Source organism: Orcinus orca, chromosome 14, assembly GCF_937001465.1.
Source record: "Orcinus orca chromosome 14, mOrcOrc1.1, whole genome shotgun sequence".
Lineage (NCBI taxonomy): Eukaryota > Metazoa > Chordata > Mammalia > Artiodactyla > Delphinidae > Orcinus > Orcinus orca.
The window spans coordinates 6301324-6318216 of NC_064572.1; the positions used below are offsets into that span (position 1 = coordinate 6301324).

The 16893-nt window shown below is 39.1% G+C and overlaps 1 protein-coding gene across 1 annotated transcript in view; it reads right to left on the bottom strand.

The window, feature by feature from the left end:
• The window catches only part of FMN2 (formin 2), a 315362-nt gene that overhangs the window by 106179 nt on the left and 192290 nt on the right, over positions 1-16893 (bottom strand). The window contains exon 8 of the mRNA XM_049696985.1: positions 13118-13179. Coding sequence (XP_049552942.1) covers positions 13118-13179 — 62 coding nt within the window. The remainder of the gene's footprint in view (positions 1-13117; positions 13180-16893) is intronic.

A 16893-nucleotide genomic window follows, 5' to 3' on the forward strand; every position in this document is an offset into this window, starting at 1 on the left:
GCATCCTTTCATGTGTTTGTTGGCAATCTGTATATCTTCTTTGGAGAAATGTCTATTTCAGTCTTCTGCCCATTTTTGGATTGGGTTGTTCGTTTTTTTGATATTGAGCTGAATGAGCTGCTTGTATATTTTGGAGATTAATCCTTTATCAGTTGCTTCATTTGCAAATATTTTCTCTCATTCCGAGGGTTGTCTTTGCATCTTGTTTATGGTTTCCTTTGCTGTGCAAAAGTTTTTAAGTTTCATTAGGTCCCATTTATTTTTGTTTATATTTCCATTTCTCTAGGAGGTGGGTTTAAAAGGATCTTGCTGTAATTTATGTCATAGAGTGTTCTGCCTATGTTTTCCTCTGAGAGTTTTATAGTGTGTGGTCTTACATTTCGGTCTTTAATCCATTTTGAGTTTATTTTTGTGTATGATGTTAGCGAGTGTTCTAATTTCATTCTTTTACATGTAGCTGTCCAGTTTTCCCAGAACCACTTATTGAAGAGGCTGTCTTGATTCACTAGGTTTTAATTCCTCAGGAAACAGGTATTGCGCCGTCAGTATTGCTTTTTTGTTTTTTTTTAAATAAATTTATTCATTTTATTTACATTTATTTTTGGCTGTGTTGGGTCTTCTTTGCTGCACATGGGCTTTCTCTAGATGTGGCGAGTGGGGGCTGCTCATTGTTGTGGTTTGCAGGCTTCTCATTGCGGTGGCTTCTCTTGTTGCCGAGCACGGGCTCTAGGAACATGGGATCAAGAGTTGTGGCTCGCTGGCCCTAGAGCGTAGGCTCCATAGTTGTGGCGCACGGGCTTAGTTGCTCTGTGGCATATGGGAACCTCCTGGACCAGGGCTTGAACCCGTGTCCCCTGCATTGGCAGGCAGATTCTTAACCACTGTGCCACCGGGAAGCCCAGGTTTGTGGTTTCTGAAATTATGTTGTGGTTAGATTTGGAGACTGCCCCAAATTCATTGACATCTGTAAGAGAAAGCTCCCTGCCAACCATATGCCACCAGGGAGAACAAAGATTACATTCTAAACCAGGCTGTGTAACAAGAACATCCATCTGTTTCACAGAGGTTACATGGTCCAATGACACGGAAGCATCTGGAAAAAGCAAGTATGTATTTATAGCAAAGGATTCAGGTTGGCTACGTTTATTGTTCTCAAGGATAAGCAGTGGAATGCCAAGTAAGAGTGTTACTTTGTACACCTGAAACAAATATCTCAACTACATTTCAATAATAAATGAAAAGGAAAAAAAAAAGTAAAGTAACTGGTAATAAAAACATTATTCCTCATATATTTAATATATTTTGTTATCAATTAAATAGACATTAGTCTATTTTTTCTTGATAAAACTTAAATATCCCTTTGAATACCATTATTAAACTATTAAGGCAAAATTAAGACTGTATTTAGATACCTTTCAAACAAGATTTCAGACCTGAAATGAGTAATTACAGTTATATCAACACAATAAAGTTTTGAAAGATTTCCAAGGAGTCCCCAAGCCAGACCCAAGAGCACACATCAGTTTTTCCATCCAGAAGTACCTTCATATGAACAAGACTCATGTCCTATGGAATGACACGTGACATAGGAATTACATGCCAAATAAGAACAAACCTCCCTACTGTCCATGCCAGCTACTGGCTCTGGGCCCTCAGCTTACCCCACTGACCCCATTGACATAGTGGACGGGCCTCAGCACTGTGCCCTTCACCGGGGTGAGCACAATGTTATGCTTTATCAGTAGGGGGTGCTGGAGGCACACAGCAGGAGGAAAGGGGGCTTCTGGTGTGCAGGCATTGGCCTTTTCCTCTCTACCTGTGCACAGATGATCCACAGTGTGGGTGTGTGAGGACATGGGTTGGGTGTCCTCTGGCCGACCGTGACTGCAGCCACAAACCAGAGCACATAGAGCCCCTCGGAGCTTTGCAGTCCTGGCTGAGGTCCCACGACCTCTTCACTCCCCACGTGGACACCAGGCACTGCACACATGCGCCAGCCACGGCTCACCTGGGCCCTGAGCTCTGTTTCCCGGGCTCTCTCAGCATGGATGTGGCAGGCTCTGGGCTCTGCCTGTGGGGCATCCTGATGCCAGCACGCCTGGCCACAAGCTGTGGCTCACCTGCTGCCCTAAGTTTGTTTTCCACTCACCCAGAGACTGGGGACCAGGTGTGGTCTGGGCAAACCAGGGTGCTGCAGACACACCTAGTCCAGGGAGAAGGTCTCCCTCCAAGTCTCTCCTCGCTTGGGTCCTAGAGCCATCTTCACATCCTTGTACTCTCCCAGCACAGGTTAACCATTCACTATAATAAGTTTCCCTGTTTACTTTACCCTGAGGCTTCTATCCTCTGATTGGACCCGGACTGATAGCACAGCCAATCCCCAGCACCTGACATCCCACTTTCTGCCCTGAAGCAACTAGACTCCTATATCAATTTGAATGAAAGAGTAGACAACTCAAACCTAACAGGACCAAGACACATTTTTATTCCCCATCCTTCACCAAACCACTTCAATGTATCTCTGAATGGCAACTCTATTGTCCAGGCCAAATTCCTAGGGATCCCCCTTCATTCCTCTTTCTCACAGTCTGTATCCAGACCACCAGAACAAAGGCACCAGTCGCCCCCACCAGGAAGCCTACACAACCCACTGAAGCAGCCTTACCCACTGGGAGCAGACACCAAAAACAACAGGAACTATGAACCTGCAGCCAGCAAAACGGAGACCCCAAACACAGTAAGTTAAGCAAACAGAGAAATACACACCAGATGAAGGAGCAAGGTAAAAACCCACCAGACCAAACAAATGAAGATGAAATAGGCAGTCTACCTGAAAAAGAGTGAAGAGTAATGATAGTAAAGATGACCCAAAATCTTGCAAATAGAATGGAGAAAATTCAAGAAACGTTTAATAAGTAGAAGAACTAAAGAGAAAACAAACAATGAAAAGCAACACAATAAATGACATTAAAAATTCTCTAGAAGGAATCAATAGCAGAATAACTGAGGCAGAAGAACGGATACGTGACCTGGAAGATAAAATAGTAGAAATAACTACTACAGAGCAGAATAAAGAAAAAAGAATGAAAAGAATTGAGGACAGTCTCAGAGACCTTTGGGACAACATTAAATGCACCAACATTCTAATTATGGGGGTCCCAGAAGAAGAAAAGAAATAGAAAGGGACTGAGAAAATACTTGAAAATACTTGAAATACTTCTTTCTCTAATATGGGAAAGAAGATAGTTAATCAAGTCCAGGAAGCACAGAGAGTCCCATACAGGATAAACCCAAGGAGAACCATGCCAAGACACACAGTAAACTATCAAAAACAGAAACACGCCAAGGCACATATTAAACTATCAAAAACAGAAACACGCCAAGGCACATATTAAACTATCAAAAACAGAAACACGCCAAGGCACATATTAAACTATCAAAAATTAAATACAAAGAAAAAATATTAAAAGCAGGAAGGGTAAAATAACATACAAGAGAATCCCCATAAGGTTAACAGCTGATCTTCAGCAGAAACTCTGCAAGCCAGAAGGGAGTGGCAGGACATATTTAAAGAGATGAAAGGGAAAAACCTACAACCAATATTACCCAGCAAGGATCTCATTCAGATTTGATGGAACAATTAAAAGCTTTACAGACAAGCAAAAGTTAAGAGAATTCAGCACCACCAAACCAGCTTTACAACAAATGTTGAAGGAACTTTTCTAGGCAGGAAACACAAGAGAAGGAAAAGACATACAATACCAAGCCCAAAACAATTAAGAAAATGGTAAAAGGAATATACATATCAATAACTACCTTAAATGTAAATGGATTAAATGCTCCAACCAAAAGACAGAGACTGGCTGAATGGTTACAAAAACAAGACCCGTATATATACAGTCCAAAAGAGAACCACTTCAGACTTATGGACACATACAGACTGAAAGAGAGGGGGATGGAAAAAGACATTCCATGCAAATGGAAATCAAAGCAGAGCTGGAGGAGCAATACTCATATCAGATAAAATAGACTTTAAAATAAAGACTATTACAAGAGACAAAGAAGGACACTACATAATGATCAAGGGAGCAATATTTATAAACTGAATAAATATATACAAATTATAACAATTGTAAATATTTATGCACCCAACATAGGAACACTTCAATGCATAAGGCAAATGCTAACAGCCATAAAAGGAGAAATCAGCACTAACATAATCATAGTAGGGGACTTTAACACCTAAATTTCACCAATGGACAGATCATCCAAAATGAAAATAAATAAGGAAACACAAGCTTTAAATGATACATTAAACAAGATGGACTTAATTGATATTTATACGACATTCCATTCCAAAAAAACAATACAGTTTCTTCTCAAGTCTTCATGGAACATTCTTCAGGAAAGATCATATCTTGGGTCACAAATCAAGCCTCGGTAAATTTAAGAAAGTTGAAATCATATCAAGTATGTTTTCTGACCACAATGCTATTAGACTAGATATCAATTACAGGAAAAAAATATGTAAAAAATACAAACACATGGAGGCTAAACAATACACTACTTAAGTACTAAGAGATCACTGAAGAAATCAAACAGAAACAAATGACAATGAAACACGACGACCTAAAACCTAAGGGATGCAGCAAAAGCAGTTCTGAGAGGGAAGTTTATAACAATACAATACTACCTCAAGAAACAAGAAAAATCTCAAATAAACAACTTAACTTTAAACCTAAAGCTATTAGAGAAAGAAGAACAAAAGAACCCCAAAGTTAGCAGAAGGAAAGAAATGATAAAGATCAGATAAGAAATAAAAAGAAATTAAGGAAACAATAGCAAAGATCAATAAAACTAAAAGCTGGTTCCTTGAGAAGATAAACAAAATTATAAACAATTAGCCAGACTCATCAAGAAAAAAAGGGAGAAGACTCAAATCAATAGAATTAGAAATGAAAAAGGAGAAGTAACAACTGACAATGCAGAAATACAAAGGATCATGAGAGATTCCTACAAGCAACTATATGCCAACAAAGTGGACAACCTGGAAGAAATGGATAAATTCTTTGAAAAGCACAACCTTCCTAGACGGACCAGGAAGAAATAGAAAATATAAACAGACCAATCACAAGCACGTAAATTGAGACTGTGATTAAAAATCTTCCAACAAACAAAAGTCCAGGACCACATGGCTTCACAGGTGAATTCTATCAAACATTTAGAGAAGAGCTAACACCTATCCTTTTCAAACTCTTCCAAAATACAGCAGAGGGAGGAACACTCCCAGACTCATTCTACGAGGTCACCATCACACTGATACCAAAACCAGACAAAGATGTCACAAAGAATGAAAATTACAGGCCAATATCACTGATGAACATAGATGCAAAAATCCTCAACAAAATACTAGCTAACAGAATCCAACAGCACATTAAAAGGAGCATACATCATGATCAAGTGGGGTTTATTCTATGAATTCAAGGATTCTTCAATATTAACAAATCAATCGATGTGATAAACCATATTAACAAATTGACTGAAAAAAACCATATGATCATCTCAATAGATGCAGAAAAAACTTTTGACAGAATTCAACACCGATTTATGACAAAAATCTTCCAGAAAGTAGGCATAGAGGGAACTTTCCTCAACATAATAAAGGCCATATATGACAAACCCACAGCCAACATCGTTCTCAATGGTGAAAAACTGAAACCACTTCCACTAAAATCAGAAACAAGAGAAGGTTGCCCACTCTCACCACTATTATTCAACATACTTTTGGAAGTTTTTGCCACAGTAATCAGAGAAGAAATAAAAGGAATCCAAGTCGGAAAAGAAGAAGTAAAGCTGTCACTCTTTACAGATGACATGATACTATACATAAAGAGTCCTAAAGATGCTACCAGAAAACTACTAGAGCTGATCAACGAATTTGGCAAAGTAGCAGGATACAAAATTAATGCACAGAAATCTCTTGCACTCCTATACACTAATGATAAAAAATCTGAAAGACAAATTAAGGAAACACTCTCATTTACCACTGCAACAAAAAGAATAAAATACCTAGGAATAAACCTACCTAAGGAGACAAAAGACCTGTATGCAGAAAACTATAAGACACTGGCCATAGAAATTAAAGATGATACAAACAGATGGAGAGATACACCATGTTCTTGGACTGGAAGAATCAACATTGTGAAAATGACTCTACTACCCAAAGCAATCATCTACAGATTCAATGCAATCCCTATCAAATTACCAATGGCATTTTCCCAGCACTAGAACAAAAAATTTCACAATTTGTATAGAATCACAAAAGACTCCGAATAGTCAAAGCAAACTTGAAAAAGAAAAATGGCACTGGGGGAATCAGGCTCTCTGACTTCACACTCTACTACAAAACTACAGTAATGAAGACAGTATGGCACTGGCACAAAAACAGAAATATACATCAATAGAACAGGATAGAAAGCCCAGAGATAAACCCATGTACATATGGTAATCTTATTTTTGATAAAGGAGACAAGAATATACAATGGAGAAAAGACAGCCTCTTCAATATATGGTGCTGGGAAAACTGGACAGCTACATGTAAAAGAATGAAATTAGAAAACTCCCTAACACCATACACAGATATAAACTCAAAATGGATTAAGGACCTAAATGTAACGCCAGACACTGTAAAACTCTTAGAGGAAAACATAGGCAGAACACGGTATGACATAAATCACAACAATATCCTTTTTGACCCACTTCCTAGAGAAATGGAAATAAAAACAAAAATAAACAGATGGGACCTAATGAAACTTAGGAGACCAAAAAGAAGACGCAAAGGAGACCAAAAAGAAGACGCAAAGACAACCCTCAGAATGGGAGAAAATATTTACAAATGAAGCAACTGACACAGGATCAAACTCCAAAATTTACAAGCAACTCATGTAGCTCAATATCAAAAAAACAAATAACCCAATCCAAAAATGGGCAGAAGACCTAAACAGATATTTCTCTAAAGAATATATACAGATTGCCAACAAACACATGAAAGAAAGCTCAACAGCACTAATCATTAGAGAAATGCAAATCAAAACTACAATGAGGTATCACCTCACACCAGTCAGAATGGCCATCGTCAAAAAATCTAGAAACAATAAATGCTGGCGAGGATGTGGAGAAAAGGGAACCCTCTTGCACTGTTGGTGGGAATATAAATTGATACAGCCACTATGGAGAGCAGTATGGAGGTTCCTTAAAAAACTACAAATAGAACTACCATACGACCCAGCAATCCCACTACTGGGCATATACCCTGAGAAAACCATAGTTCCTAAAGAGTCATGTACCACAATGTTCATTGCAGCTCTATTTACAATAGCCAGGACATGGAAGCAACCTAAGTTCCCATTGACAGATGAATAGATAAAGAAGATGTGGCACATATATACAATGGAATATTACCTAGCTATAAAATGAAATGAAATTGAGTTATTTGTAGTGAGGTGGATGGACCTAGAGTCTGTCATACAGAGTGAGGTAAATCAGAAAGAGAAAAAGAAATACCGTATGCTAACACATATATATGGAATCTAAAAAGAAAAAAAAAATGAATGGTTCTGAAGAACCTAAAAGCAGGGCAGGAATAAAGATGCAGACGTAGAGAATGCACTTGGGGATAGGGGGAGGGGGAAGGGTAACCTGGGACAAAGTGAGAGAGTGGCATGGACTTATAAATCCTGCCAAATATAAAATAGATAGCTAGTGGGAAGCAGCCGCAAAGCCCAGGGTGATCAGCTCGGTGCTTTGTGACCACCTAGAGGGATGGGGTAGGGAGGGTGGGAGGGAGATGCAAGAGGGAGGAGATATGGGGATATAAATATATGTATAGCTGATTCACTTTGTTATAAAGCAGAAACTAACACATCACTTTAAAGCAATTATTCTCCAATAACGATGTTTAAAAAAAATTGGGGGGGATTTGAAATAGATGTAGAATCAAGCAGTATGACGATAAAAGTCAAAGGTGAAAGAAATACGTAGTGCTAAAGTATTCCTAGGTTCTATCATTCCTCTAGAAATAGAAAAGTGAAATATTCTGGTATTATTAACGAAGTGGTTAAGAATTATTTGTGTAAGACTGTGATAAATCAGGAATGATTTTAATCTCTAAGGGAACAATCTTTAAAAGTTAAATGGATAAGACACAAGCTAATATATGGTAATGTTTTTAAATAGGAAACAAAAATGATTAAACCCAAATAAAACATATAAGGGAAGAAATGTTATACTATAGAAACAAACGTTTGTATAAAACGAAAGATGATATAGCTATACTACTCAGACACTTTAAGGCTATAAACATTAGAGATGAAGACAAAATGCATCATCATGATTAAGCTGTCAATCCAACAGGAAGATATGAATCCTAAATCTCTATTTGTCAAAGAGTCAAACTTCACAATATGTAGAGCCACATTTGACTAAATGTAGACTTGAGGATTCCATATTTGTAATGTGAGATTTTAACAAACCTTCCCCACTGCTAAAAAAATAAATCAGTAACGATAGAGACTTTAACTACATGATTAGCAAACTTGATGTAATTGATATATATATATATATATATATATGGACTACTGTACTATTTAAAGATGTATGTGAGGCCACTCTCACTTTCTGAGACGGACCACATTCTGTCTTTGGAATATGTATCTGTCTAAATAAACCTGCTTTCACCTTAAAAAAAAAAAAAAAAAGAAAGCAAGCAACATTACTTTTTTTTTTTTGCGGTACCCGGGCCTCTCACTGTTGGGGCCTCTCCCGTTGCGGAGCACAGGCTCCGGACGCGCAGGCTCAGCGGCCATGGCTCACGGGCCCAGCCGCTCCGCGGCATGTGGGATCCTCCCGGACCGGGTCACAAACCCGTGTCCCCTGCATCGGCAGGCGGACTCTCCACCACTGCACCACCAGGGAAGCCCGCAACATTACTTTTTACAGTGATCGTTCTAAAAAGTATAGCATTTGAAATAGCGATAGTCACCATTTTAATCTCTTTCATTGATAAAACCACACCAAGAGCAAAAATAGAATTCTCAGGTCATTCTTTGATTAATTAGTAATTATTTTTAATATTATATATAAGCCATAATGCTAAACATGGAATATGAAAATCCTACTGATAAGGAATTTATAGTTAAGTTAAAAGATAAGACATATGCACACATAACAATAATATAAATCAAAAAGAGGCAAGCGCCCAAGGAAAAGAAGATATAAAGCACAACAAAACTCCAAGGCTGTCCTGCCTACAAAGGACATTATTGGAACAACCAGCAAAGCACTGGGATCTGAGGGTTAGATGACAGCAGTATATCAATGTCAATTTCATAATGGTGTTGGTTGCATTGTGGTTAAGTGTGTGCTACATTGTAGGAAATATACACTAAAGTATTGAGGGACTATCAAGCATAATGTTGACAATTTATTTGCAAATGATACAGAAGAATTGTTCTTCATAGTATACCTGCAACTTTATTGTACCTCTGAGACTGTTTCAAAAGAAAAAAATTCAAATTTTTAAATGATGATTGTAAACAAAGTGGTATCATTCTAAATTTAACAAAAGTTTTAAAAATGTATTCCCTGTTAATTCATGTTGCCTATAAACACACGGGTACTTACTCTGCTTCGTTCGGCAAAATCTTCAGACCCTCGAGGGGAAGGTCCAGTTTTAATTTAATTTACATAGTGCACAACCTTTGTTACCTTCAATCCTACCAGCCTTAGAGACAGTTATTTGCTGTTTGACAATGTTAGATATTTTAAGTTCTGTGCCCACATTTATTTTTATTAAAAAAAATCATAATAGTGTTGAATGGCCTAGAAACTTCTTTTTACATCCAACAAAAAGTTGATGTTCTCCTTATGAATTATTAGAAACCTTATTTAAAAATGAGGAAACTGAAGCTGAAGAAGCATCAATAAGTCACTGGAGGTGTCCATGAGCTTGTGGTGCTGGAACCTGGGCCATGTTCCTCTGACTTTTCACCCGAGTTCCCTCCATCACACAGTGTGTCCTTGCTCCTCCTGGAAGGTCCTGTCCAGTTCCCCTTGAGAGTCAGGAAATGCTGTGCCTCAGAGCACAGTCATCAGGAGGGGACCAGGGTCACCCCCAGTGCTGAGCTGACAACCTCTCTGGGTCAGTTCCCTCTTTTCTAACAATAGTACTTCTTCCTCCTACCCCCTAAGTCGGGGGTAAGGCACTTGGAGGATTAAATATAACGCACTTAGATCAGTGCTTGGTGTATAATAAACATTAGATTATTACTATTCTAAACATCATATACCCTGATTTTTAAATGATCATGGCTCTTTTAGGAACTTAAACAACTGGAATGAAGGGATTTGAACAAATGCATTTTTCACTACTAGGGAATATGTATCTCAATTTTCTCTTAATTTAGGGGGAGTGCCTTGGTTTGCTAGAAACATATTCATCATCTAACTGGAGAAGCCTTCATCCACCATTGTTGCCTGTCAGTCAGAAAGTAACAGATATGTCTCAGTCTTCATCTCTAGAAAACTGAAGACCCTTATATGCCAATAGGTCCCTGGAAGTCTACCCTTAATGACCCAGAATTCTAAAAACACGTAAAAATTTTAAACTTTCATTTACCCTTTTCAAAGTTTCAACCATTCCACTTCTCATCACTTTTTGTGTAGAGCAGGTTACAGTAAGCTACCGCACCCACCTAAAAAGAATCACTCATTACTTTGCACGTTCAGTCCTGTTATCACAAAGAAGTAAAAATAGAACAAACATGTTCAATATGGATCCTTACTCATGATGCTATCAGTCAGTTTGAAGAGGCAAAAAGTATTTGAAAACCATATAACAGAAAGTCCAAAGAGGTCTTAGAACCAAGCCTACCAGCAGATTCCACTCATCAATTCATATATATATATTCATTTAATGTGTACTGAATACTTCCTAAGTGCCCAATACTACCTAAATCTAAGTGCTGGGGATGTTGTCGTGGACAAAAGAAATAGTTCTGCCTTCTTTGGACCTGTATTTTAATGGATGTTACTCAGGAATTAGCATGAGTTCTGTCTGTATACAAGGCATATACAATTATCTATTATTTGTAATGGGTGCTTTAAGCTCTCCTACTAAAGATGGTGATCAAAACAATCCGGCCCATTTGTACCGAAACTAGTATCACTGTGAACCACTCCCACCAAAAAGTGATTGTTTTCCTGACACAGTGGAAGTCTGAACCATCAAATTTAAAGACATCAACAATATAAAGAAAACCACAAGTGTAACCAGTGCCATATGGTACTGGTTCTCCTTTCACGGGGTATGACAGTAAGAAATTCTGGGTAGCTATCTGGTTTGTCCAGAGTCAGAAATTTATATTTTGTGAAAGTAATTTACTTTGAAAGGCTAAAAACTCCCAAATAAAATACTCTAAATCACTGCAAAATAAACTTCCCTCATAAATACAGTTGTCCCCAATGTTCTCTATTTTTTCTGTATATGTTTCTGCACATGGATATACCAGCTTAAAATAAAACGTTCATGTGTCTTCATATAATATACAGACATGTATCTTATGTATCTACATAAACGCATGTACACAGTATATGGAATGTGTGCACGAGATACAAGTTGACACCCACACTGACATCACACCGTTAAGACCTGTTGAAGGCATTACTCTCCCTGGTGTTTCCTCCTTTCTTCCACCTGGTTCTTGGTTGAGAGAGGGCTGGCAGGAAACACTCGAGGGAAATGAAAGCTCTCTGTACCTCCAAATGGTTCCATTTTTTCCAGTTTCCATCATGTACTGAGTACCAGGTAACAAAACACTCACGCCCTCCCTCTCCGCCTCATGATCGAGTCACATGCCTGCAGCCACGATGGGGACCAGGCGCCAGCGCTACATCACCCATGGACTGGGTGACACGCCAGGAGAAATCCCAGCCTCAAAGGGACACCACATGGACGCACGCTTTAAAAGTACCAAATCCAAAAAAAAAAAAAAAAAAAGTACCAAATCCAAGAACGGACAAGCAGCTGGAACACACTCTCCTCAAGGGAGTGGTCAGGGACGGGGGTCTGACTCCTGCCCACGAGACGTGTCTCCAGAGCCAGAAATTACTTGACTGGGTACAGAAAAGCCCAGGACCAACCAAGACCAGGCCCCAGAGAGCACAGAGGTTTAAATACCAGCCAGACCACAGGCAAGAACAGAAACAAAAGGAAAAAAATAGGGGCACACGGAGACTTTCTCCCAGATACAATCCAGCACACTGAAAAGAGAATCTCTTTCTCACTACGTGAACCAATGTCATTTAATGCTGTGCCCCAGCTACAGCCATTTCATGCAGCCCTGCCCGGACTGCACTTCTGAGAGCACCATGCCCAGGTCATTCTCCTCATTCCTGTTCCCTGCCAACTTCTTAAGTGAAAGTGCTACTAGAAGAAAGACACGATGTCCTGCCACTCAGTGAATGAAACTCCGGCAGATAGAGAAACAGAGTCAGAATGAATTAAATCCCAGGCTCAGCACCAACACGGCCTATGTGACCTTGGGCAGGTCGTGTGGACGCTCCATGCCAAGTTTCCTCATCTGCAAAATGGGTAATAATAGCAGCTACTGATAGTTTCTATGTGAAGATTAAATGCATCAGCACGTCACACTATACTCCTCTCAAATTAGCGTCCGCCTAAGTACTGATTATATTTCAAAAGAGGGAATCTGAAAGACCTCATGTACAACATGGTTTGAATCACAATTTTTTTTTACATCTTTATTGGAGTATAATTGCTTTACAGTGGTGTGTTAGCTTCTGCTTTATAACAAAGTGAAACAGTTATACATATGTTCCCATATCTCTGCCCTCTTGTGTCTCCCTCCCTCCCACCCTCCCTATTTTAAAACTATGAGACCACACATTTATTCAATATTTTCCTAGAAATTATTTTTACAAACCCATAGTTATGTAAATTCAGTGCCCCTGGAGCAAATTTCCTCAGAGGACATGGAAGCAACGAGCCTGGACGTGTATGTTGTTACATCCTCACACATAAAATTTCCCTGTTACTCACATTCTCATAGAGAGCTTGAAGGGTCTCCAGGTCAACCACGGAATTGTCCAAGTTCACCACAGCTGCGCAAAAAAGACAAAAGAAAGAATATAAATTGCCATAAGCCAGCTGTGAAAAGCTCCAACCACCTCAAACAATAGTGACCTTCCACAGAGTGGAGTTCATACCCGGCAGGCAGAGGGTGGGGGCTCTGCCTTCACTGCAGCCTCCTGTCGGGCCACCCCCCAGGCCAAGCTGGCATTTCAATGGGTCAGGTGTCAAGTGTCAAAGCTTTCACACGCTCCACAAATACAAAATCCCAGGAAGAGGGGCCAATGGTCACAGAGAAACTGTGAGTCTGTCTCTTTCATGACTCACCTGAATGAATTTGAAAAATCTGCTTAATACCAGAAAAATAGGCAAATCACTCATGTTACTGCCACATCCTGTTTTTTGTTTGTTTGTTTGTGGTACGCGGGCCTCTCACTGTTGTGGCCTCTCCCGTTGTGGAGCACAGGCTCCGAACGCACAGGCTCAGCGGCCATGGCTCACGGGCCCAGCCGCTCCGTGGCATGTGGGATCCTCCCGGACCGGGGCACGAACCCGTGTCCCTTGCCTGCATCGGCAGGCGGACTCTCAACCACTGCGCCACCAGGGAAGCCCACACATCCTGGTTTTACACCAATAAATGTAAATATCTGCCAATTTATGTAAAGACGTTTGACAAAGGTTAAATCTAATCCCTAAACTGGTAGACTAATATGGAAACAGCAGGTGCATTTCCTGTTGCAACTTTTTAAATTGTTATAATCAAAGGAAAATTCTTTGATTATGGTATTGAGATTGGCACAGATGCATCCTTAAAAACCCATCTTTAATATACAAACTGCCCTGCTTATACAAGGAAGAAGTGGAATGGATAATCAAAAACTGGACATGTGTTCTTAAGTGCGTATTTTGGCCTGGGAAACGTGTTGAATTTTGGAATTGGTGTGTTTTATTACTTAATTTAGGTGTAGGTTAACCAAAAGCATTTTGCATTAGTTGTGCACAAATTAGCTGGAAACGAGGTGAATTTGCTCTGATCAAATATGTGCCAAGTAGTCACTGAAGCTGTTGTGGGATTAAAGATTTCTGGGAGAAAAATCACAGAATGGATAATCAAAAAGTGGTTAGACTTACTTTGATAATTGTGGCATTTCACAATGCTTTTTTCCTCAAAGCTTAAAGTACATGACACATTTCTGGCAAAATCCCAAGTAAGAATTAAGAAAGCCAAATTCAATACTGAAACACAGGATGGATAAGAAATCTCACCAAGATAATTTAGCATTTCTGTCTGGAGATGGGAAGTGAGTCCAGATTCACCAAAAAAATATCGTATCAACTAGAATATAATACTTCTAGCCTAATAATATTCCACTATCTCAATCTCTAAAAACATTAGGTCTCAAGTTTAAATCTAAGAATTAAGATTTGCAATCAAATACTTTTTACTCTTTAGACCATATAAGGCAAACATACCACAAACTGTTTAATGTTTCAAAGCAGTAAACCATAGCCCAGCTATGACTAAATTTCAAAAGCTAATTAAAAGGGATTAACAAATGATTTTCACTAGAGGTAATATGGCTAAAAATAATGTAACAAAATACATAAAACTAAAATAAAGATATCATCTTCATGCATGGAATTACCATTTTTAGATTACATTCATGCAGAGTCTAGCCCTTAAGGAGACTCTTAGAGTGAATCCAAAGTTCTCTAACTTTGGAATTCATTAGCTAATAATCCAATATTTCTATATTCCTTGGGAGATACACCAAGGGATCGACAGGAAACTATGGAGGAAATGCTAGTGGTCCACTTAACACAAGGTTTCATTTTCAGAACAAGGAAAAGAAACACAATAAAATCATTCATGCTCAAGTCAAAACTCATAAAAGATACGATTAACCTCTGACTTTATTATTTTAAAACATAGTATTATTTCTACAAGTTTTCCCTACATGAAATGTTACTTGTAAATATACTGAGGTTTCTCATATTTTATCTCATGCAATGTTATGTGCCAAAGAATATTTTTATAAATGTCACATGGTCCTAAGCAATTCCTCAAAAAGTCCTAATCCATGAAATGTCATTTTTTAACCATCCACAGGAAATCTCAATGGAAAGCAACTCTGCTACTACTTTACCACATAATTTTCCCTTAATTGGCTTCACACGTGAGAAATGAAAGACACAGGGACTAGATGAGGGGAAATATCATTCATTCATGTTTGTTTATAACTTAGTCCTGCCCCTCCTTCTCCTCCCCCCAACCAGCTTAAAAGTTTGGCTCATTTTAAGTTCATATAGAGAGTGATGTCAGCCATTTGTTTAATGTAGTGATGAGATATTTAAAATATCAATCAATTCTTGACAGCTAGTCACTTGACCATATGGCAAAAGTGTTAAATATATCTGTACTGGTTAAAAATTGTTTTCAGCTGTAAAAATAATGACAAACAAAACTGAGATAGGTTGGTACTGATTCAGGGTCTACAAACAGGTTAGGGCCAACATTTTTTTAATGGTCTTTTCCTCAAGTGGAAAAATGGCAGCCATGGCTCCATCGATCACTCTCACATTCCAGGCAAAATGAAGAAGGAAGAAAGGAAGCAACAAGAAGGCATGTGTAATGCCTATTCTTAGCAGATGTCTCCTTATGTCTCTCTGGCTAGAGTAGTTTCCCATGATCACCTAGAATTGAGGAGAAGCTGAAAAGTGTAGATAATGTGGACAAACTGCTATCTCTAAGAAAACAGTGTTTTAAAGCTCCAGCTTAAGTAATCTCTGAAACACTCCCTAACTTCCATAGCTCATCCTGACCTTCCCAGCCTCTTGATTCTACCCTTTAATACAAGTCACCTGATACATTTCAGATATTCCCTCTTTTGTATGTATGTGCTCTGTCCCTCCAAGGAGATTTTGAAGAGTGTGATAGCAAGCATGTGTCTTAGGTATCATCAGCTTACGCCAGAGCGTTCCACATTTAGTAGAAAGTTGAAAAGATTACAGTGCAAAACCCAAAAGTTATTACTGAACCTTCGGAGAGAAGACGTAACAGCCAAGCTTAAGAAAGACTCACTAGAAGCCACATATTTGCATTATCAGTTCCATAAATCCACAGAGGCAGCAACACCCAAGAAAGCAAAAGGCAAATACCAGCACGGGTAGCAGTGCTGCTCACACAGTACCACGAGCATAACGGCCCATGTGATGATGAGGGAATCTGGCACTGAGTCCTAAAGGGTAAGAGAAAGCTGTTTCTGGGGGAGAGGTCTCCTCTTCCGCTTCACATCTGCATTCTTTGGGGGATGAAAATGGTCAGTGTTTACTCATTCAGGAGTTTCTAGTTCTGTCTTTCACTGTCCTGCCAGGGGATATAAAAAGAAAAAAGAAAGAAAAAACACCAGTTTGGTAGAAAGGCCTAGAACTGTTATCTCTAAATTTTTACTTGAAACTCAGTAAAGCACAGAAACGTCGGCTGCGGGCATGCCGCTGTACCACATGATGGCAGTGGAGCCAAGGGTCACACGCAGAGGCCCTTTATACGGAAACACGATGCGCGGACACCTGCCTGAGAATCTGCTCACCCAGGAGTTACTCTAAAAACTGTCCAAATGTATGACTTAACAAAACTTTCCTAAAGATGCAGTCAAGCAACTTTTAAAATTTTGTTGGCTTTGCTTGGCTTAACTGAACAAATCCCAACAATTTATTAAAACTAACATTTCTCAGAGAGAGAAAGG